Here is a 25,157-nt window from a genome sequence, read left to right on the forward strand (position 1 = left end):
TAGATGAATACCACTGGCCTACCTACCACACACACCTCTACCACCTACCTCTCTCACCCCACACGCATCTCCCATCCACTGCATCCGCCTCCCCCACCCGCACATCCGCCCACCTCCCTTTAAACCCTGGCTTACGATGTTCGCTCACCCATACAATCGCTTGTCCTAGTGACTTAAGAACCCATTTAGCTGACCAACTTAAGTTAAAACACAAATAGATCAAAATTGTACTAGAATAAACAATTTCACTTAATGCGTTCTTGTCTCGGTAAGTTAGGATAAAAAAAATTAGAGCCTCGAGAACACAGCCCCCAGATCCGGATTCTAAATATGGATACTTGAGAACGCCGACCCTGAATCCGGATTTTGAATTTATCTTACGTTAAAGTGGTCCCTGGTTTTCGGATTTAGATGAAATTTAGTAAACAACTTTCCTTTGGCCAATAAAATCAAGATACTAGACGTAACATCTAAACGTAATGTGACCCCGGGATAATACGTCTAATATGATGACGTAGAGGAAGTAAATAATGCGTTCTTGAAGGTAGATGAAGTGTTTGAGTCTTGATGCCGGTAGAGACGAGTATAACAGTAGACTCCCTCAACACACTTTGGGTATTGGCGTTATTTAAAGGTAAAATTTGTAAGTATAAAGTAAACAAAGATGTTTCTTAATAGGTTTATGACAAAAGGATAACAATCTGGTCATTAGTATTCTTGTAATGATTGAAATCGATGTCAATCATTTCAAGATAAACAAAAGGATGTTTCTTATAGTATTTTACACACTCAGAAATAGTGTTTTGTGATTACTTAGTACACGCGCACACAACTGTTGGCTACTCATGTGTGTGTTGTTCAGGTATTCCCTGTACACACACATGCTCAGTGTATTGACAAGAGTTTACTGTACTGTACACCCCCCCAAAAAAAAAAAAACTTTACTGTGAAAATAATCTAAATTACATACCTGCTAAAGTGTTACCTGTACGTTTACAAGTGTACTGAGAAAGTGTTTTCTTAATTACACATGCACTGCACGTGTTCTAATGTTTGGCTGATCGCTGTCCTAAATAGTCAGAACCTTTAGTGTGTATAGAAAGGAAACTGAATACCTGGAGAGCGTTGTGAAAGTACAGGTGTGTGCGTGTCTGTTAATGTATGGACGTTTGAGTATACTTACATATGTCTGTGCGTGGGTGTGAATAAGTCTATGTGTATTTATATATATATTTCAAGTCTCTGCGTCAGTATGTCTAAGAGGCCTCGTGTCCCCACCTCACACGCTTCTACAAAACACCAGTGTAACGAGATGTATGTACAAGTGAGAGGGGCCGTGAAAATAACACCTTCTCTCCCCACACACTAAAGATGATTGAATATGGCCTTGAACTCCATCACAAAGTAGCTGGGATGCCTTAGTTAAGTCTTCAGCCACGAGAGGAAGATTAACTTACGAATTTATGAAGATTAGAGTCTAGATATCTTCCCCTAGGTGAACAGATTCCCCACTTCTCGGCGCCCTCCCTCCATTTCTCAGCCTCCTACCCCCCACTCCCCAACCCCCCTCAACCCACAAGACCACCGTGGAGTACCCAGACCCCTAAACACTTACACTTTTACAGGGAGTGTTAACGGTACGTCCTCCCCCAACTCTGTAGTCATGTATAAGTTGTCCACACACACACACACATGAAGGTCGTAACATAACATTCATCTCTTAAGGTATTCAGATTCAGACAGATTACTCAGATTTATCAACATAAGTTCAGATCTAGGTAAAGTATAAAGGATTTGTGCAGTAATGCCCACGTGTTGACAGCATCACCAAGAAGAAATTAATTATCTAAATACCTGTGTTAAAGCCTTGTTATCTAGACATACATACATACAGACTATTAAGTGCCTACATGTTCCCCAGACGGTGTTAGGAGCAGTACTATGTCTGTGTCAACCATGAGCCAGCGCTTGTTGGACCAGTCTTCATGTCCTGCAGCAAGATTTCCTTACCGAGAGACAGAACATTGTGTGAGGGAGATCAAGTATGACCCAGACAACAGCGGGTAATGCAGTGTGCCCCGGCGGACCTGTGGATGAATGACGCAAAAAAATGTACTGGCCAGGATCTCTGTCGCTGGCCAAACACGGAGCTGCACCTGAGGCTGATGTGGGGTAGGGTGGGGTGGGAGGTTGGGGAGCCTCTACCTCTACTTCCCCGCTGCACACTCCTGTCCTCTCTTATATGCTCCAGTCTGTCTTAAGAGTCACATACACTCCAAATTTGAGGACGGGGTCGTATACGGGAAGGTGTGTGGCAATGAGGTGGGTTAACGCTAAGGCTTGACCAGACCTATCGTCGCCTGCTCAACTAGACTGCTTGACGCTCTACTCCTAACTCCCTCTACTACCGCTGCTGCCTGCTGAACCTACCAGACCCACAAGCAGTGATGGATGGTGACTCGAGTCCCTACCTACATCTATATACTAAAAGATCCCAGATACTTCGGTTATCAAGAGAACGTGTTCATAAATACCAGAAAACGCCAAAGAAAAAATTATGTTCCTCTGATGTAACTTTATCACGATTTCACGGCATCGATGAAAACAAATGAATATCGTAGTCTGTCGTAAAACTCAGGCAGCGATCTTATGTCCTGGGTTACTGCCTAGGTGAGCGTCATATCAGGTGAAGGTCTGAACAGGTGGCGCAGCACACACCTTGTCCCCACCCCCCCCTCCCCCCTCCCTCCCTCCCTCCCTCCCGGTCCACCTTGAGCACGGCTGACTGGTATTTCGACGGCCACATCACCCCCGAGGTGGCCACAACAAAGAACAGAACACTAATGGGTAATATTAGTTAAAAGGAAATGTTTCTTTTATGATGAAAGGCCACAGGTGGAGAGAAGGTAGAGAAGGAAATGACGAAATAATAACCCAGAGAATGAATGAATTAAATAAAAACAAAGATTAGAGGAGATAACACATGAAATAGAAGAAATATAAAAACAGAAGATTAAGTAAAATGGGAATTGATTATGTTAACGAAGATAGGAATTAAAACGACAGAAGGATGGATAGAGTTAAGTGAAGGAAGAATAAGAGAGTAACATCACTCACACACACACACAGGTAAGAGGACGAAGTGTCTCCTCACACCTTGCCTGTCGCGTATCTCTCTCACGTGCACACCTTCCTCCTCCTCTTTACTTTCCCCCTTCCTCCTCTTCCTCTCTTTAATTCTCGTCTCCTTTACCCTCTTACTCTATATCTCTCGTCCTATTTCTTTACTTTACTTCCCTCTTCCTTTTCCTTAACCTCAATTTAATTTGTTCTCTTCCATCTTCCTTCTTTCATCTCTATTAATCTTCCCCTCGTCTTCTGTGTGTTCTTCCCCTCTTCCTCACCTCATTTTCTCCTCCTATCCCCTCTGTCCTCTTCTTCACCTCTCCTGTTCACCCCACCCTTCCCTCCCCAATCACCCTCTCTCCTTTTCTCACCCCTCCTCACCTTCCCCCACTACACTCCATCACACTGCCCTCAAGCCACGTACAGGTGTTTTAAAGTACTAATCACAGGTGAGGTAATTTACACGTGGTTAAGGTATATCATTACTGCGGCGCCTCACACACACCTTAAGCTTCACGTGGTCAAGTCCCCCCCAGCTTGATAGTGTGTGTTCTATCACCCTTATCATAACTTGGGGCGCCTCACTACAGGTAATCTAGATCAATTAATGGTACTCGTAGTTCATATCAGGTGAGAGATCATTCTGAATATGAAGCATCACTCAACCAACACAGCTTATGAGTGATTCAAGTGGTAACCAACATTGACCTTTGACCCTGTAGCAATTAAGTTCTCCTGTACATCTCTCAGTGGTAAATTAATCATGATAATATACATTCAGTTTCACCTCAACCTGTCCACCAGGTGTATGGACCAGTTTCAGGTTAATGAGACCATCAACACACCTAGCACGCGCGGTATGTGGTGATGACGTAACACCTGGATGAAAAAAACTGGTTGGGAGGTAAAAACAACCATACATGTACCTGTTAATGAGTAAGATACAAGCACCTGTATCTTATAACGGCTTCACACACACACACACACACACACACACACACACACACACACACACACACACACCCTAGGTTTACTTCACTAATGTGTTCTCATGATTGTGAAACCGGTCGCTAATTTCCCAGAGAACATTGGCATCGTACTCAAAGGGTTAAAACATTGCACTCAAAGGCTCAGGTATCGTACTCAAAGGTTTTGGTTTTGTACTCAAGGGCTTAAGGCATCGTTCTAAGGGCTTGTGAGGAGGATGAGAAAAGAGTGAGGGGAAGAGATGGAGGGGGCAGGGGGAGAGGGTAGGGAGGTGTTAGGATAGGGGTTAAAGGGAGGGGGGATATGAGGGGTAGGGTGAGGAGGGGAGTGGAAGATGGTTGATGATGGGGTAGGTAGAGAGAAAAGACAAAGAGGAAGTAAGGAAAGGGAGGTGAAGGGGACGAATAAAGAAGAGAGGAAGTCGGGTAGGAGGAGAGGCAAAAGGGGAGAGAGAGACTGTGCTATCATAATCCCAGCTAAAATAACAATCAAGAACGCCGCTAAATCACCGGAAGTTCCTAACACACACACACACAAAAAAATCCACCTTTAATCATCTGAGATAACACCTTCACTAATCAACTAACTCACCCGAACCATAAAACAATAAAGATAAAACACTCCCAAAAATTCCACCCAAGTTACCCCCCAGCCCCTAAAACGTACCTAAAATACACACAAACACATCACTAAGTTACTGCAGGAGAGAGAGGGTGGGTGGGTGGTGGGGCGAGGGTGCAAGACGATAACAAGTAGTGTATGATCAAGTGGGATGGATAAGTTTGAGTTCACTGCTACATTAAACCTCCTTGTAAAAGTTGTTGGGCCAAAATGTGGGAGACAGGCTGGCGAGGGGCGATGTATACCTCACATTTTAGATTCATTGGTTCATGCCCTCAACTCCAGGGGTGCCACATTTCACAAAACCAATCACCCACTGTACCAGGTATAAATGTAAGCGATTGTACCCTTAAGAGTTCAATTCACATCACAACAACTTACTCAGTTTCTCATCTAACAACACTGACTAAAATTTACATAACATTTGCATATGACAATTATTGAATGTTACCTTAATCACATTACCATAAACATATTAATGGATGAAGTGTTTATCGTGTGTAAATTACCGTCATTATATTATCAGGTTTAGTGTTGATCATTGTCTTATTGTGTAAAGGGTTGATTATATTGGATAGAGTATTAACATGTTGATGGGTAGATATGTGTTGTGTTAATGAGTGTCTGTCTATTTTGTATGTCTGTCTATCTATGTCTGTTTGTGTTCATTTATCTGTATTTATCTATCTGCCTGTCTGTCTGTATCTATCAAAAGCTGTAAAAAGGGGTATTGAGAAGATAAATCAACACACACACACACACACGCTTCTCATTTATTCAATTTTCCAAGCACCACTTTTTCCTCGCTCTCTATCTCACCTTTGACTCCTACACTCACTCACACTCTTGTCTCTATATAACGGAATAATAATAATCTTTTCTTCTTTTATTTTTAGTCCTGTTACCTGTCTGTCTGTCTACCTGTCGAAGTACACCTACACTAAATATTTCCTATGTTCATTTAGTCATGATTTCTCCTCCACCTCCCTTATCGTTTCTTGAGTTTGTCTTCCTCTTTTTTAATGCTTCCTCTTTCATTCTATACGTCATCCATTCTCTCTTAGTCTCTCTCTTTCTGGTTAGTTTCTCTTCTTTTATTCCTATGTCATCTTTAACTAACTCTTATCATTCTCTTCATTTATTTCTTACCCTTGTACACGACGCTAACGCAGGATTAGCTTAATTTCTCCGTAGATTATGATAAATATTCTAAAAATTTACATAATACAGTGAGATTTACGTGGTGAATACTGCAGTGCTCTGTCTGTGAAGTGGAGTACCCTTTAGCAGTTGGGTCGACTAGGGGAGCCTCACCCAGTGGTAGCAGGACTTGAGTGGTTTATCTGTCTGTCTGTGTCTGTCTAGTGTCTTCATGAAAACCAGAACCCATTATTTATCTCCTATACGAAATCCTCACTGCCCCCCCCCCTCCCCTCACACACAGCTACTAAACTTTCTCTCTCGTTCCAACTCTCTCACCTCCACTACCCACCACCTCCGTACAGACTGACCCCCTTGAGCTTTACCTGGGCCAGAAGCTCACCTGCCTTTCGTTAACACCTGTACTGTATACTGTTACTCCAGGACCTAATGTGATATCGACTCTATATATTAATGGTTTAATAACACTTAACTTCATTTGATGTTATTTTTAATGTTTACTTTTCCTGATATATTTTCTTTTGTGTTTATTCTCCCTGATATATTTTCCCTCTCCCTGACCTGATACTCTTCCTCAGTCTCTCTCTCCCTGACAACCTCTACTCCCTTTCCCTCATCCTCTCCCGCACTCCCTCTCCCTCCCACTCCCTTTCCCCTCATTCTCTCTCTCCTTCCCACTTCGTTCCCTCATCCCCTCTCTCTCTCCCTCCCCCATAAGTTCTCACCTCCTCACGTTACCTCCAGTCTTATCTACTACCTCTCACTCGACCACAGGTGAGACACGGTAAAGTAATGGTCATTAACCTTGAGATAATACCTATAGGTACCGTCTGGTGTCGGTCTTCAGGTGAGTTTGTTGATTTACCTGATTTTGATAATTACGATAAAGAAAAATAGGTCAGGTACAGATACAAGCACTAATACAGGTACAGGTACTAGTACAGTATGTAATTACAAGACTATTCTAGACACACACATGCAGACAGATTTGTTATTATTATTATTATTTATCAACATAATTATCTACCCTCCCTCCTTCCCTCTCTCCCTGTTTTCCTCCTTCACTTTGTCCCTCCCTTTCTTCTTTTCTCCATCCTTTTTCCCTTCCTCCCTGTCTCTCTCCTTCCTTCCTTGTATCCTCCTCCCTTCTCTTCCCTTCCTCCCTGTCTCTCTCCTTCCTTCCTTCTATCCTCCTTCCTTCCCTCCCTCACACTTAACACTCACGTCTTGCCTCACTCCCCCCCCCATCTTTACAATCTCTCTGGGGTTTATCTCTCGTCCACTCTCACAATATCCGCTGCCGGGCCACTCAAATAATGTGTGATAGATGGTGTCTGTCTGTCTGTCTGTCCTCATTCATTTTAGTTGGGGTTTTGTTTTTAAATGTTTATTATGCTTTTATTTTTTAGTCTAGTTTTGTCTTTTGTTTATGTGTGTTTTTTTGTTTTTTTTACGTTCGTGGTGTTTTTTTTGGTGGGGGGGGGGTTCTACACGTGTTATTAAACTACTCGGTAAGACATGTAGCTCTCTTTCTCTCTCTCTCTCTCTCCTACCAGCCAAGAATCTCTTCATTAAAGTCACCTGTAAACTGATAAACACAATTCACCTGGTATAAAAACTCGCCCCATCACACACACACCTACCTATAATTACGTACGGGTGGGAGGATTCATAATTTTAGGTCAACCATTATACAAATCCATGACCTGACCTGACCTAACGACCAGGATTTTTGTTTGTCAGGAATAAATTATTTAGGTGTTAGTGGTTCGGTGTGGTGTGGCTGTGGTGTGGGTGTGGTTGTGGTGGGGTGTTATAGGTGGTGTGACACAAATACAGTACTCATAGTAATTCAACTTTCACACATCTTATCTATTATTGTTATTATTTCACTAATTTTATCTTGTATAACTATTACTTTCTTATCTATATTATCTTCTATTAAAGGTAGAGACAACTCGACTCCCAGCATCTTTTATAAAACATTGTGGCAAGTCATTCTATTGTATTGCTTCTGTAGACCGCTAAATTCTTCACTTATAAAAGGTCAACCTAATTTGTTTTCCTGTGTGTGTGTTGGTAATGAGTAGTTCCGGCGTGGGTCTTCACTATAACACAATCAAGTAATATAATTCTGTTGATGTTTGAATTAAGGCGTAAATTCGTGTGATTGTGAACGCTACGAGGGATAAAAACAAACAAACAAACACCTGATTCTTGTAGTTGACTGGAAACTTGCGGGATTAAATAATTCAATAGATGTTTGTTGTTTATATATAGCTCATATAAATAAATAATTAGACGTGTTGTAGATAATACTTGGTCTCCAGAGATCAGGGCTTGAAGACAGTACATGTGTTATTGTATATTTGAACGTGTTATTGTATACAAATAATAATAACAATAATACTAATCTCGCCTTACATAAGAACCAGTTTCTCTTCTTCTTCTCTCAAATATCACCCAGTCATTTCATATTTAAAATTAACCCCCACAAACAGGTTACCGCGGCAGCACAAACCTCAGGCACTACAAGTAAACACTGCCCTTACCTCCCTCTCCCCACCCAGCAACTGCCTCTCCTCTGGACCTTAACTTATCCTCGCTCTACCTTACCTTATCCTCGCTCTACCTTACCTTATCCTCACTCTACCTTACCTTATCCTCGCTCTACCTTACCTTATCCTCGCTCTACCTTACCTTATCCTCGCTCTACCTTACCTTATCCTCGCTCCATCTTACCTTATCCTCGCTCTACCTTACCCTCGCTCTACCTGGACGTGTGAAGGACAACTTAACATACCTCAAGCAGCAGTCAAAAAACAATCCGGACCCCCAAAGGAAATTAAGTAGCATTGACAGGTATATTATTACTATTATATACAGGGTTTTCTGCTCCAGTGTGTCGAGATGGTTAGGTTAGGTTAGGTAACATTGAGGGGTATATATAATTCGCGTTCTATACAGGTTCTTCTGCTCTAGTATGTCGAGATGGCTTTAAACGGAGAATTAAATCGAGACAAAAAAGAGGATCCAATGCGGTGTGCATCCTTATGAGAATCTGGGAGGGGGGGGATCTGAAGATGGGAAAATTATATTGTGTAGATATGTTCGTCCCAAGTTAGGATACGTCGTTTTGGTGTGACAGTGAGGAGGAGGAGGAAGAAGAGGAGGGAAAGAAGAGTGTTGAGGACAAAATGGGTGATCAAGATTCAGTACTCACTCGAGGAAGTGGGTGATCTCCTCCCTGCTGCAATTGGACCAGGTCATGTGAATCACGTCGTTGGTCAGGTGGGGCGACATGACGTGTTGTGTCGCACCGTACTGACTCTCACACCCGTTCTGCGACCCGTCGTGGTTCATGCCGAAGCTGGGAGTGCGAGAGAGAGAAAGATCAGGTGAGAGAGTGTGGTGTGAAAGGTACTATGGGTGACAAGGTGTTGGCTGTACAGGTGAGTTAAAAAAACAAATATATCAACAGGTATCAAATGGACGAAAGAGTTAACTAAATTAATAAAATACATAAATAATAAATAAACTAAATAACCAAATGAAAAAGAGAGAGTGTGTTTTCTTACTTGTGTCCCAGTTCATGAGCGATGGTATAGGCGATCTGCAATCCAGTATCTTCGTTCACATTACAGGACCTCAAGGGGTGACACATACCAGCGATCTCAGAGACTCCCAGCGTGGCGCACCTGTCTGTAACCCGACTACAGATATTGTACCTGTAAACATTCACAAAAGAGTATCTACATTACTATTAATCTACATAATAACAGCAAATACATACGTTTACTCATTGTCTCCAAAAAAAAAATACTCCATTACAATTTTCTTCTCGGTTGTGGAAGAGTTAGAGGAGAGAAAAGGTTTTGGGCGTAGGAATATGGAATTTGATCTAAGGTGTGTTGACCAGTTTAAAAGGGAGGGGGGGTAGAGAGAGAGAGAGAGAGAGAGAGAGAGAGAGAGAGAGAGAGAGTGTGTGTGTTACCTGGTGATAAGGACAGCCACATCGTGATGATAAGGGTGGGTCTCGTTGCCTGGGTTGATCATCTGCTGCCAGTTACAGAAGCTCCTGAGGGTTTCGTCAGCGTTGTGGCTGATATCAAGCTCCTCCTGTGACCAGACACACACACAAAGACCATCAGCCCATGAAGGTTTAATGATGTAAAGATATACATAACAACCACAACAAAATAAGTACAAAATATACACGTACGTACATATCAGTGTAAAATCAAGTACAGATACACATACAGGTCCTTAAGTAGCAGTGACTCACCTCATACTGTGGATCCTCCAACAACATAATCCTCACCACATAGATGTTGACAGCGTTACCAATACTAGCATCATGGTAGACACTCGACACCTGAAACAAAAAACACAGGTAAAAAAAATAGCACAATCTCACTATATTTTTGTCTCACTAGCTGATATAATATGTTTTGGGGGGATATTTTTTTTTATTTATAGTTTTTTATCGACATAAGAAAGATAAAATCCCTAATAAAAAAACACCACGGCCTAATTTTAAGCTTAGGTTGTAATCTAAGAGCGGCCGAAGGAGACGAAAGTGGATTATCTAAATTGAAATCATGACTTCTCTCGAATTCTTTCCTGGTGGGGCTAAAATCTTTCACCCTCCCAGTTTTTCCTACGATATACAACCTAGTTTATGACACACACACACACACGAGGAAGGCTTAGCGAGAAATTAGCCTAGTCTATCCTCAACTGCGACGAGAGAATCCCATATATTCTCGTTCACTCAACAAGGAAACCTTCACACTGGCGAGAAGAACATATGTACGTATGTCACCACCAGGGAAAACAAAACAAGCTTGATGATAATAAGTTGAAGAATCTACTTAACATGTACCTCGAGATGGCATTCCTGTGGGGTTAGGTTAGGATGATCACACGAGCCAGCAGACGTGTTCTTACTATCACCTAACAATATATATTTTTTTTATTTACATGTTGACGCGTCTCCAATCAGGCCTACGCTTGTGAGGGGTGCTGGCTGTGAGGTAAAGTGAGTCAGTCTCTCTCTCTCTCTCTCTCTCTCTCTCTCTCTCTCTTCTCTCTTCTCTCTTCTCTCTTCTCTCTCTCTCTCTCACCATATTCATAACAGTGAGGATATAGGTATTAATATCCTCATTGGAGTAGAAATCCACCATCTTCTTGTCAGCTACCACCGTCACCTCCACATTCCTCTGCACACTGACGCTCCTCTTCCTCCTCCTCCTCCTCCTCCTCCTCTTCCTTCCTTCCTCCTCCTCCTCACCATGGCCATCCTCCCACTCAGCTCTGGCGTGTATGGCCTTCTCATAGGCATCTGGGGGAGAGATGAGAACACAACGAGAACTCAATTACCTGTTTTATGTCACAGTAGAGAGATGATCATATACCTGTACACAGTAATTAGTTTTACCTTAGTTTACCTTATACACCTGGATACTTCTTATTACAGGACTATTGCTTAAGTTTAATAGAACACGTATCAAAAGTGTATGAGTGTATTAAATGTACGAGTGTATGAAATTTGAGAGTATGAAATGTATGAGTGTGTGAAATTTATGACTGAAATGTATGACAGTATAATACCACTCTATCTCATTATACATTTTATTCATCAATTTTCGATTTTCTTTATTTTTGGCGTATAAATGAAGTAAAAATTTATTACATATCTACTAAATAATAAATCAAAGTATTTTTTTCTTCAAATTCTTGCAGTTCTTTTTTTATTAGTAATTTTAACGTATTAAGACAGTCTAATGGTGAGAGTTTTGTGTCCATAATAATTTCTAAAAGTTGTTTACCAATGGTCCAGTTTACTCCAGCTGTCGATAGTGATAAGTAAACAGAATATATGAAACGTCTGGTAGGCAGAGATAAATAATAACAGTAGTTCTCTCATCTTGGGAGGGGGGATTTGTCTCATCTCTGGGGTGGTAGGGGAAGTTATCTCTGGGGTGGTAGGGGAGTTATCTCTGGGGTGGTAGGGGGGTTATCTCATCTCTGGGGTGGGGGGGTGGGGAGAAGTGAGAATGAAACTCTACCTTAGGAAACGTTGTGAATCTCAAGTCCATAAAACAAAAATCAGATCAAGTGTGTATCAGTTTCCTAAATACAGATCACAGTAAAGAGAAATTTGGGTTATGTAGAAGAGAAAATGGTGAAAACAAAAGAGGGTCGTGTTGTTAGAGGGGTTGACGAGTAGTGACGACGTGAGGAATAAACAGCATGATTGATACCCAGGTGTTTGACAGGTAACAGACAGGGTGGTGATTACAGTAGACAGGGAGGTTGATGGTGGTAATACAGTAGATAGAGAAGGCTAATGGTAGAAATACAGTAATACAGTCAACTTAAATACACGAATCTCTCATAATCTGATACAGTAAGGAGCAACACACACACACACACACAGGCTGATGACACTGATAAAACAGCTACAAATTAGACTACAGTGAGTTATAATTGAGGTAAATAGCTACAATCATGCTATTAGGTATATTAATAGCCGCTTGTGGATCATCTCTCTCTCTCTCGAAACCTAACCTAACAAGACAACACCTTCACCACCACCTTCTTCCTCGGCATGAAGTCAGTGTTTAAAATAATATATGAAAATCCACAACAGAGACCAATTTGACCTTTGACCCCGGCACCAGAGAGGAACTAAGGTCAACAGATGTCTATTCAGTCTATACTATTAATATCTTTGTTTAGTACAGGCTGACCCCGTCCTTGTTGGGTGAGTGGGGGTCTGGGCTGACGTAGTGGTGGTAGGGGTAGGATGGTAGGGTGTTAGTAGTGGTGACGGGGCAGCAGCAGTAGTAACATAGTGGTTGGTGGTGGTGGTAGTAGTGGTGGTGGTGGTGGTGGTGGTGGTGGTAGTAGTGGTGGTGGTGGTGGTGGATCATCTTGTTAAGGAGAAGTGCCTGGGATATACCTGCCTACAGCCTCAACGTCTACCCTTAGCGCGGGGGGGTCCGTGGCTCTGGGGTCAACCTTAGTGTGGTGGCTCAAACACGGATTTAAACACACTCAACAAAAGTCATCCACTAATCGAAATGTTAATGTGATTTTACTCTACAGGATCATAGGAGACGAAATTGTGTGAAAATTCTAATCTTATGTTCATTTTCCTAGATATTATCGCTCATTTTCCTCATTAGTACTCTTGTTTTGTCCTTAAATGAGAACACGAGAACTTACTAAGATACCCCCCCCAACCCCCAACGCCTCAGCCCTCGACAGCTTTAGATCCAACGTGAGGAAGGAGAGTTTACCTAGACACAACACAGACCAACACACACACCACCATCAACTGAACAATAAGTGACCCGAATGTATCTTAATATGAAAGAGATTGGGCAGTTGTAGGAAGCCATTTATAACCAATCTGGGTAAATTAATGCAATTGTTATATCTCTTGGCGCCCGTATCGGTAAACCCAGAGAAATGGAGGACTAGCCTGAAGAAGTAGCAGCAGTATTTGGAGATCTGTCACTAGTTGATGTGTCCCCCCCAGAGGTATTGATAATGTTTACAAACACTACCGCTGCTTCTATAATCAACGTGTGTGTGTGTGTGTGTGTGTGTGTGTGAGGGATAATACGACTAGAAGTGTAGGAAGGGCGAGACCTGTTCCTCTTAGGTTACACCAAATATTCCAAACTCTCGCTCACTGTCAGGAAACGCAGGGTGAGGCAGGGAGGCACGGAATGAGAGGGTGAAGGAGGGAGGGAGAAGAGAGGGATTAAAGAAACAAGGGAGTAAAGTAAGATGGATAAAGAGAGGAGCTAGCGGGTAAATAATGAAAGAATGGAATGAGAAACAGGGAAGAAGGGAGAGGAGGAGGAGCAGGGATCAATAGAAATAAGGAGAAGCAGGAGAGAAGGGAGGGAAGAAGGGGTAGGGAAGGGACAGAAGGAAGAACAGGAAAGAAAGGGAGAGAGGAAGAGATATATGGTAAAATCAAGACGATAATTGTGAAAAGAATTACGAGGTGTGGGTGAGGTTAAGAGGGTAGTGTGTGGAGTAGCCTACAGGGCGGAGTAGTAGGAGGAGGAGAGAGGACATCAGGCTGGAGTTCAGTTCACACCTCCTCCCTCTTAGTCCAGTTTCTAGTTTTTATGGATCACGTCCTGGTCCCCACCTAAGGCTTGGCCACATTCACCCTTCTCCCTCCCTCGCCTCACTCTCCCTCATTCCCCCCTCTTTTTCTCTCTCTCCCTACTGCTCTCCCTCCCTCCCTACTGCCATCCTTCCCTCCCTCTCCCTCATTCCTTCTCAATCCCCCTGCCCTCCCAAACACACACACACACACACACATAGGAATGACGAGACCTACTGTATCTGAGGGTCAACAACACCATTAAGTGATGCCATTAAGTGACACCATTAGGCAACACCATCAAGTGATACCATCTTACAATACCATTAGTTTAAGCATCAACAGGTAAAAATACGACACCGTGAACACATCAATAAAGGGAAGCATGACGTGAACTAAATTTAAATCCAATTACCTACATATATAAAACAGGACAGGTAATGGTCACCTGTACAAAACCATGAGACACACATTTCTCGTGGACATCTTGGCAGCTAGTAATTCCCTCACCTTGTTCCTATTGACACCGCTATTAGTCACTTGTGTTATATAATGGTTCGGTACTGTCATCTGGTTCAGTGTGAAGAATTAAATGTTATTACCTCGAAGATAAGGATTTGGGGAGGTGGGTGAAGTGAAGTGAGTGTGTGTGTGTGTGTGTGTGTGTGTGTGTGTGTGTGTGTGTCCTGTCTTATTATTTTACCTATTTTTTTATTTACTCTTAGATACGAAATTAAAGTAGCTTCAACTACTAACTCCACTACCACCATCATCACTACTAGTTAGCTTCACCACCACCACCAGCAGGAGGAGTTAGCTTCACCACCACCACCAGCAGGGGTTAGCTTCACCACCACCACCACCAGCAGGAGTTAGCTTCACCACCACCACCAGCAGGAGTTAGCTTCACCACCACCACCAGCAGGAGTTAGCTTCACCTCCACCACCAGCAGTAGTAGTAACACAAGCACGTCTCATCTTGACAGTAAGTCCTTCAGTTCTTCCTCGCCACACACCGCCCACCAGCGTCCAGTAATCATGAACTATGGGCTGAAATATGAGGGGCGTCCCCAGCTTGCTCCGGCTGTAGAAAAAACCTGTTTGTTTCCCAGTACCTCCGCTGGCTGACTGACTGACTGGCTGGCTGACTGTCTGGCTGGCTGGCTGACTGACTGACTGGCTGGTTGGTTGGCTGGGTGACTGACTGACTGACTGACTGGCTGGTTGACTGACTGGTTGGTTGGCTGACTGACTGGCTGGCTGGCTGTTGGCTGGACTGACTGACTGGCTGGGCTGGGACTGACTGACTGACTGGCTGGCTGGCTGGGTGACTGACTGACTGACTGGCTGGTTGACTGACTGGCTGGCTGGCTGGGTGACTGACTGACTGACTGGCTGGTTGACTGACTGGCTGGCTGGGTGGGTGGGTGACTGGGTTATTGGTTGGTTGGCTGACTGGGTTATTGGTTGGCTGGCTGACTGACTGGCTTCTTGGATGACCGGCTCGTTAACTAACTGGCCGACTCTCTCCCTCCCCCAGCCACTCCTCCCCTTACTTAGCCTGAGTTACCTTGGCATCATCTATCGTACCTCAATAGAACCTAATTAAGTCTAAGGCCAATTTACCTGACAGTCTATTTAAACCTGAATTTACATGACCCTGCCTGACCTAACCTAACCTTGAAGAATGTTGGTAGTTGAGGAGGCCTGAGCAAGTGTGACGTCATCCCTATTATTACAACGGTGGGGTTAGTGTTCATACCTCACACCTCCTCCCCACCTTCACCACCCACCTCCTCCCACACCCTCACCACCCCACCTTCACCACCCACCTCCTCCTCCTCCCCCACCCTCACCACCCCACCCAAGCCAGCCAGGGTCGTTGCATGTACCCCAGACACGCTAAGCCTTTCCTTATCTTCAGATTTATATTTTTTTTGTTATCAATGATGGAGTTAGTCACGCAAAAGGATTATTACTTAAGACACTAAAAATACTGCCAGGTAATGTTAATGAGATAATGTGTGACGGGCTGAGAGTTACACCTCACAACAGCATTAACTTGTGTGTCCAGAGAATGAAAACTCCTGTAGACTCGGGGGGGGATTAATTAAGTATACAATTGTGTTGACATCATCCAAGGGGCCACTGAACTCCTCCCGGGGATAAACTGGACGCTGAGGCACCTTCTGTGATGGGTGTACACCTTTAGCGTTATTTACTTCGACCGAAAACCTGGATGTCAAAAAGAACATTAACAGCTGAAGGTAAGAATCAATTACTTTTTTTTTCTTTTTTGACGAGTAAATCTTTGTTCCCAGATATTGCTTTCTACGTGTATATGTCCCCAGTAACGAGAGAATTAGAAACACGTAAAATAAGACAGGGAAAAAAAAGATCAAAATGATGTTGGAATTACACAATACCTGTACTATAACTACCTGTGTTCCCTCAACTCCACCAAGAATCTTTACGTCTCGCCCCCACCAGGAAAAACAACCCTGGGTGTACCTCGGTCTCGTGTAGTGAAGTGGCGTAATGAACTTTTGTCATTTATTACACTGACAGACGCAGAGCCTGCCAGACGATAAAAACAACACCCACAGGTGATAGAGACCTTGTATACTACACTTCCTGGTCAGTGGAGACTCCTAGTGTACCAGATGACGACACTGAGACACAACCAGAAGTGTAAGATAACAGAAGGTGATGCAATTACCTGGGTCACCTGGCCGTCCTGTTCCTCCCCTCCAGCTTAGCGTCTCTCTGGCTCACTGGAAACCTTACTAATTGTCCAGTGGCGAGAAGTCCAGCAGGCGCCCACTTATTGCATCTGATTGTCATCTAGAGTGAGGGCTACACCCAACACATCATGCGCAGTCAGTGTTCAAGGTATCTTAATGAACAGTTTACAGGTGTGTGTGTGTGTGTGTGTGTGTGTGTGTGTGTGTGTCAGGGTGTTGGATATCTCCCTGTCTATCGGTGTCTGCCTCCGCCTGTCTAGACAAAGTAATGTGTCTTGTGCCTTGAGGGAGATTAGCGTCTTTGTGCCTCGTGTTCATGACTAATCACAATAGTCTACACACACAGTAGGGTGATCTTCTCGCTGAGGTGTAGTGGTCCAGTGAGTGTTATCAGAAAATATAGTTTTAATATTTGTAGCTTCACACATCTTTCAGTTTATTACCAACTGGTATTAAACATTGTATTTGGGGGCAAAACAATGCGGCGTGTACTTCTATAAGTGTGTGTGTGTGTCCTGCATATAGTGGTGTTCTCTACGTGCAAAGTGGTACTCTATACACAGTGAAGGGCGGAGAGAGAGAGAGAGAGAGATGTAGGAGTGTTTCACCTCACCCGTCAGACTGTCATGGCGGATCATTCTACACTATGCTTACTGACAAAGAGTACCATTCAACCCTGCCTGTGTGTGTGTGTGTGTGTTGAAATGAAACTTGCACATCACATTTCACTAATATTTACTGACTAATAATTCCAGAAAAACGAACTATATTGAGAGGAAAGTCCGTTATATCGAGAGTCCGTTAAATGTGAAACTACCGTCTAACGAACTATATAGAGATGGAAGTCCGTTATATCGAGGGTCCGTTAGATGTGAACTTCCATCTAACGAACTATATACAGATAAAAGTCCGTTATATCGAGGGTCCGTTAAATGTGGAACCAGATATGAAAGATGTGTGAAAATGAGACTCAAAGGCGTGTGCGGCCAATTAGAGGCAGTGCGGATATAGGGTACTGCATACTAATACTGCGGTACACAAGGAAGCAGTGTATGCGTGTTGTAGCCGTCTATGTGTTGGGTTCATTATGACGCATTGCTGGAGACGTGAAGCAAGTGGCGTTTTGCTTCATCAACATGAGATACAGAGATGAAGCAACATAAACCAGGACTCAGACATGAAGCAACATAAACCTGTACTCAAGAGTTGATGAAGCAACATAAACCTGTACTTAGATAAAACTACCCTTTCATTATATTAAGGGTACGCCAGACGAACGTTCGCCCGGTGTTTACTGCCAATGGTGGGTATGGTAGTTGGTGTAGTGGACTATTCGTTATAATGTTATGTTCTTTATATTTCGTTAAGAGTTAAATAATGTATTGTACTGATAATATCTTCGTGGTGTAATTTTCGTTCACTATAGACGAAGGTTCAGTAGATCCTCTCCAGTGTAGCGATTCATAAGGAGGCTGACAGCACTCAACCCACGTCTTGTACACTGGCCCGAGGGAGACTTTCAGCTACCGACACACACACAGACAAGTTACCGACACACACACAGACAAGCTACCGACACACACACACACAGACAAGCTACCGACACACACACACACAGACAAGTTACCGACACACACACAGACAAGCTACCGACCGACACTCACACAGACCACAGACAAGTTACCGACACACACACAGACCACAGACAAGCTGACACACACACAGACACGACACACACACACACAGACAAGCTACCGACACACACACAGACCACACAGACACACACAGACCACAGACAAGTTGTACTGACACACACACACAGACCACAGACAAGCTACCGACACACACACAGACCACAAGACAAGCTACCGACACACACAGACCACAGACAAGCCACACACAGACCACAGAGACAAGCCACTGACACACACAGACCACAGACAAGCTACCGACACACACACAGACCACAGACAAGCTACCGACACACACAGACCACAGACAAGTGACACACACACAGATCACAAGTTACGACACACACACAGACCACAGGCAGAGTTACCGACACACACACACACAGACCACAGACAAGCTAATGACACACACAGACCACAGACAACCGACACACACAGACCACAGACAAGTTACCGACACACACACAGACAAGCTACCGACCGACACTCACACAGACCACAGACAAGTTACCGACACACACACAGACCACAGACAAGCTACCGACACACACACAGACAAGTTACCGACACACACACAGACCACAGACAAGCTACCGACACACACACAGACAAGCTACCGACACACACACAGACCACAGACAAGTTACCGACACACACACAGACAAGCCATAAGTATACGAGAGAGCATCACTAAACCGCAGATAACCCTTAAAGTGACCGCAGACAACCACACCGCTACATACTTGAGGTTAACCGCCCCACATATGTCCGCTAAGTAACCGCAATCCGATCATTTGGTGTATGTGTTCCAGACCGTCAAACACCTGTCAGTTTATTATAGGTGTTTAGGCTGTAGTTGGGAATATCCACGCTTATGAGGGCTTGATGCGAGGTGATTGGTCGTGATTCAGGATAAAGTCATCAAAGATTCTGTCCATTGCTAGGTTAGGTTAGGTTGAGTTAGTGAGGACATAACAACAACAACCACAACTATTATCTAATTAATAGAGTTATGAAAAATACCTGTGTTGTTACCAATTAATTATAATACCCGTGTTACTACTAATTATAATCCGGCAATAACTTAACCTAATGAAGTTTGAGACTAATCAAACATAATCGATTAATAATTCAATTATATAATGATTACGGAAAATACTATTGAAACTTGGTAAAGAAAAGCCCTAGATTTATAGATTTAATTAATTTCTCGACTTTTAGACCAGTGACGTCATTTTAGCTGTTCGTGAGTGTGATTGGATACCACGAGGAGCTTCAGTGTTCACGGTAAGTCCATAGGGAGGAGTCTGTTGGGTAATACTTTAGTTGTGTTATGCCTTGTACTTATATCTTATAGTACTGTAGGGAGAGGCTACTGTAGAGAGTGGCACTGTAGGGAGAGACTACTGTACAGAGTGGCACTGTAGGGAGAGATTACTGTAGAGAGTGGCACTGTAGGGAGAGACTACTGTAGAGAGTGGCACTGTAGGGAGAGACTGTACAGAGTGGCACTGTGACTACAGAGTGGCACTGTAGGGAGAGACTACTGTAGAGAGTGGCACTGTAGGGGAGAGACTACTAGTGAGTGGCACTGTGGGAGAGATTACTGTAGAGAGTGGCACTGTAAGGAGAGACTACTGTAGAGAGTGGCACTGGAGGAGAGACTACTAGTGAGTGGCACTGTAGGAGCTGTGCACTGAGGAGAGACTACCAAGAGAGGCACTGTGGGGAGAGATTACTGTAAGAGGCACTAGGAGAGACTACTGTAGACAGTGGCACTGTAGGGAGAGATTACTGTAGAGAGTGGCACTGTAGGGAGAGACTACTGTAGAAAGTGGCACTGTAGGGAGAAACTACTGTAGAGAGTGGCACTGTAGGGAGAGACTACTGTAGAGAGTGGCACTGTAGGGAGAGACTACTGTAGACAGTGGCACTGTAGGGAGAGACTACTGTAGGAAAGGTCACGGTAGTACAGTTCCCTTCACCAATAAACCCTCACCTTTGCACCAGAAATTTCACCAATAACTTGTAACACTCACCAGGTGTCGAGCAGGTATGGGCGTCGGGTGTGGGCAGGGCTGAACGTCTGTATACCACATGAGGGTGTGGGTCGTCGTGGGTGGTGGGGGCGTGGTCACGTACTGGCTCTATCAGGAACTCATCGTGGTCGGTGCGAACGAATCCCGTCTGTAAGAGGGAGGAGAGGGACGAATTGAGTGACAGGTATAGTAGTAAAGAGTGGGAGGGATGGGGGGGGGACGCTGACGAAGAGAGACGGGGAATCTGACGGCGGCCTGCTGGACACTTCGTCAGATGTCCTGGTGTCCTCTGAGGTGCCATGTCCCTTTTTAAAGAGAGAGAGAGAGAGCAAAAAGACAGACAGACACCCCCAGACAGAGACATACCGTACAGTATAGTCTAACACTGACATATGGTACACTGTATAAGTTGGAACACATTACTCAGCCAAGTAACGTGTGAGTGACTGTCTAACATTACATCCTAGGGTACATTTTGTGTGGTATTGTTGAACATTATTCTTCACCACCAAGGAAATAATCTTTTTAACCATTTTCAACCCAATAAGAGCCTTTACACGAGGACGTCCATATAATAAAGTAAATAGGTTAGGTTAGGTTAGGTTAGGTTAGGTCGAGATCCAAACCAAACACGCTATACCTACGACACACTCCTCCAGGTAAACAATAGAACCATTTCCCAACGTTTAGTAGAAAAAAGCCTCGAGATATCTAAGGTGTGAAGGCTGGCGTTAATTAAGGCACCTTGCACCTGGGGACACATTAAGAGTACCCCGGCGACAGTGGCAGGCTATGGGGACACTTGAGAGACAGGAGGCTTTAATTTACACTCTTACCTGGTGCTCTTAATGAAGCTCACCTGGGTAATAACAAATAGGTAGGGGATGGATGGATAGAGTGAGGAGTGGTAGAGGTGGAATAGGGTAGTGGAGGGAGGGTAGTAGTAGTAGTAGTGGTGGTGGTGGGGTAGAGTAGTGGTGGTGTGGGATAGAGTAGTGGTGGTGGGGAGAGTAGTGGTGGGGGAGAGTAGTGGTGGTGTGGGAGAGTAGTGGTGGTGTGGAGAGAGTAGTGGTGGTGGGGGAGAGAGTAGTGGTAGGGGGAGAGAGTAGTGGTGGGTGGTGTAAGTTGAGACGCTGGGAGCCACTACCTTCCTGACGAAGCAGCCAACGGGTTCACACACACACACACATCGCCAATGACCTGTAGTGGTGAGGTGACTGATGCTCTCACTCTCTAACCATTTTCTCTTGATAAATGTTGCTCGACCTTCACGCCCCGACACCGACCTTGAGAACGTGCGTGTGTGTGTGTGTGTGTGTGTGATAACTACAGCTCTCTCCACTTACGAAGAACACAGGAGCCAGGTTCGATCACTGTAGTTAGGTTAGTCACTCCAACTCCACAGGTAGTAGGGGTAAGTACACAGGTAGTAGGGGTTAGTACACAGGTAATGGGGGTAGTACACAGGTAATGGGGGTAGTACACAGGTAGTAGGGACAAGTACACAGATAGTAGGGGCAAGTACACAGGTAGTGGGGGGTGGGCTAAGGAAACATCTCTATATCATTCCCTTCACAAACATCTAAGGTCGTAAAGTGATTCTGAAACTTGAAGCGAAGAATCAGATTTCATAGAGACAATCCAATTTGCTTGTGTTTATTTCATAATTCGTACCTTTAATGTGCCAAAGAGGGGACTACTTGCCTGTATTTAACGTGTAACTAATTAGCAGGTAAGATTATGGGTTGAAAATTAACCTGTAAACTAATTGGCTAACACACCTGTTATGATAACTAAATGAACGAACACATAGGTCGAGAATGATCAAATATCACTAGCTAAACATTCTGAATTAATTTCGTATCTCCTATGTAGCAACGAACAGATACCATTAAAATCAATAACAACAACTAATTTAAAACATTCTACATAAATAAATACAAAGATTATTAATATTTTGAAATGCTATGAAGTCGACGTGTGGTACAGTAGACGTGAACAAAGTGTAAACAATAATATTCGTCCCAGCTGCTGAACTGTTGTGAATTAGGGTGTATTCGACGTGCTAGCAATCACAGTCAAGAGCTCTGGTACCCGATAGTCTTGTTGAGTGTTTACTTGTCAAAAATACCTGATCGAATTACCAGGCACCTGCTCTCCTCTGTGCGTAGCTGACATTGTTCAGCTCTGAGTGTGTAGTGTAGTATATGTAATCTCTCTCTCTCTCTCTCTCTCTCTCTCCACACGATTGTTACTATCACAAACCACAAACAAGGACACAAACAACAACAATAATAACAATAAAAAACAATAACAAAAACAACAATAACAAATCAACAAAAACAATAACACTTAAAGTCGAGGTTACGTACCAAACAATCACCAGACGGGATGTAATAGACTAATGAGCTGACCAATACCTAAGCAGCATGACATAAGCAGGTGGTAATGGTGGTGGAGGAGGAGGAAGGAGACAGGTGGTAATGGTGGTGGAAGAGGAAGAGAGAGGAGGAGGAAGGGAAGGGAAGGGAAGGGAAGGGGCACACATACACAGTTGGCAGGTCGAGGATGCGGGTCCCTGATTATAGTACTGACAATTCTGAACGGATACACAAACAGGAGTTGAGCTCAGGCCATCTAGTGAGACACACGGGAGACACAACTTACTGAGAAACAAACACTACAATAACCACTTGTCATACCTATACACAAGGGCACATTCCCTAATATTCCTGAGTTAGCTATGACGTAGGTGTTTACAAGCGGTCACAGGGGTAAACAGACGGACGCACTGAAGGAGACGCTGACGAGGATGTGAACGGGTCTTAGCTATAACTGCCACATACCACAATACAGAAATTCCCCCGAAACATACTAGCATAAAGACACTTCCTAGTTGATAATAGCATTCTACTAACACAAGCTTAATATTTACATGAATTTAATACTTAATGCTACACCAGATGACCTAATTTGAATCGTTATTTAAATAGTGGTTTGTGAATGGTAGTCTCACTATATATAATGGATCCCCGCGACCTCTAGACGTGTTAATGAACCCGAGGGAAGTTTTAACCCCTGGGTCTCTTAATTCTCCAGTACTTAAGCCAACCAATTACCTTTGATACACCTTATTCAGCGTCTAAACAACCCGAAAATTTAGTCAAACGGGAGGTAATATATTTTTTTTTATATATAGTTTATCTTTAACCTAAAAGTAGTAGATTATATTGATGTGGTGGTGTGACGGTGTTATGGTGGTGTTGTGATATTGGTGTTGTGATGTTGGTGTGGTGTTGTAGTGATGTGATGGTGTTGAGGGTGTTTTTGTGGTGTTCTGATGGTGGTGTACTGTAGGGGTGATGTGGTGGTGGTGATGATGTTGTGGTGGTGGTGGGGTTGTACTGTAGTGGTGATGTGGTGGTGTACTGTAGTGGTGATGTGGTGGTGGTGGGGTTGTACTATGGTGGTGATGTGGTGGTGTATACTGTATTGGTGGTGTGGTGGTGGTAGTGTTGTGGAACTAAAAACCCACAAGAAACAACTAAAAAAAAAACTACAATAATTCACCCAGGTATTTCTGTCGCAGGAGAACAGTATGACAGACTAACAGACGAACAAATGGACGGGAGGAATGATGGACGGCAGACAGTGAGCGTGAAGACATTACCTGTCTAACCTACGACTATCTTGACAGGTAACACTATCACTTAATCACCATCAAAACATTTCAACAATCTATCGTAAAATACCAACTAATTTCACCACCATCTTAGGTATAATTAATTTTTTGGATTAATATATCAAATTATATGTTTTTCATGATTATATACGTACATTAATCCAGGGTATATGAGGTGTATAGGTGAGGCTGTGGTGTAAGATGGTGTTGACTATACTATACTGTATATATTATTCTCTTAGCCCTTACCAAGCAAACACCTCTCTCCTCCCTTACCGACACACAAGAGTACAAATTCCATCATCTGGCGTCGTTAGTGCCCGCTTGAGGTCCCCAGCGTCTGATGGATGACTGACTGTTGGTCCTGTGTCAGTTTTTGTGGAGCGAATGGAAGAAAAAAATACCCAAGTTCTTTTTTTTTTTATCATATAGTGAAGGTAACGGGTGTGATGTATGGCGGTGGTGGTAAAAGGGCTTAAATAAGGTATTATTGTGTGTGTGTGTGTGTGTGTGTGTGTGTGTGTGTGTGTGTGATATGAAGAACGTTGTGATTTCAGGACGAGAATGGGGGAGGGGAAGGAGGAGAGAAGTGAAAGGGGAAGGTGGGAAGGGCAGGAGAAAAGGAGGGAATGGGGGAAGAAGGCTTAGGAGGGGGGGGGATGGGGCAGGAGGGGTTGTGGTAATCGCCGGTACAGACACACACCAGATTTTTTTTTCTTTCCGTGTGTGGCGCTGGTGGCCATAACGCTGTTGATGGAGGAGATCTGCCTAGGCCTGCTACTGTACCCAGAGACCTCTATCCCTCTCTCTCGACCATCATTTTTTCTCTCTCTCTATGTGCTACTTCTTGGCTGTTTACCTCTCTCTCTCCCTAGCATAACCCAACCTAACCCACCCGCCTCTCTCTCCCTAGCATAACCCAACCTAACCCACCCGCCTCTCTCCCTCTAACCCAACCCAACCCCACCACCT

General features: G+C 43.8%; 1 protein-coding gene across 1 annotated transcript in view; it reads right to left on the bottom strand.

Moving 5' to 3' along the window:
- Positions 1-25,157, bottom strand: part of LOC121864164 (A disintegrin and metalloproteinase with thrombospondin motifs 7-like) — a 99,572-nt gene that overhangs the window by 23,372 nt on the left and 51,043 nt on the right. The window contains exons 4-9 of the mRNA XM_042363147.1: positions 20,504-20,651; positions 11,022-11,239; positions 10,181-10,270; positions 9,890-10,014; positions 9,474-9,623; positions 9,119-9,265 (exon numbers count right to left, since the gene is read on the bottom strand). Of these exons, the coding sequence (XP_042219081.1) occupies positions 9,119-9,265; positions 9,474-9,623; positions 9,890-10,014; positions 10,181-10,270; positions 11,022-11,239; positions 20,504-20,651 (878 nt within the window). The remainder of the gene's footprint in view (positions 1-9,118; positions 9,266-9,473; positions 9,624-9,889; positions 10,015-10,180; positions 10,271-11,021; positions 11,240-20,503; positions 20,652-25,157) is intronic.

This window comes from Homarus americanus, unplaced genomic scaffold (assembly GCF_018991925.1).
Source record: "Homarus americanus isolate GMGI-L3 unplaced genomic scaffold, GMGI_Hamer_2.0 scaffold26351, whole genome shotgun sequence".
Classification (NCBI taxonomy): Eukaryota; Metazoa; Arthropoda; class Malacostraca; order Decapoda; family Nephropidae; genus Homarus; species Homarus americanus.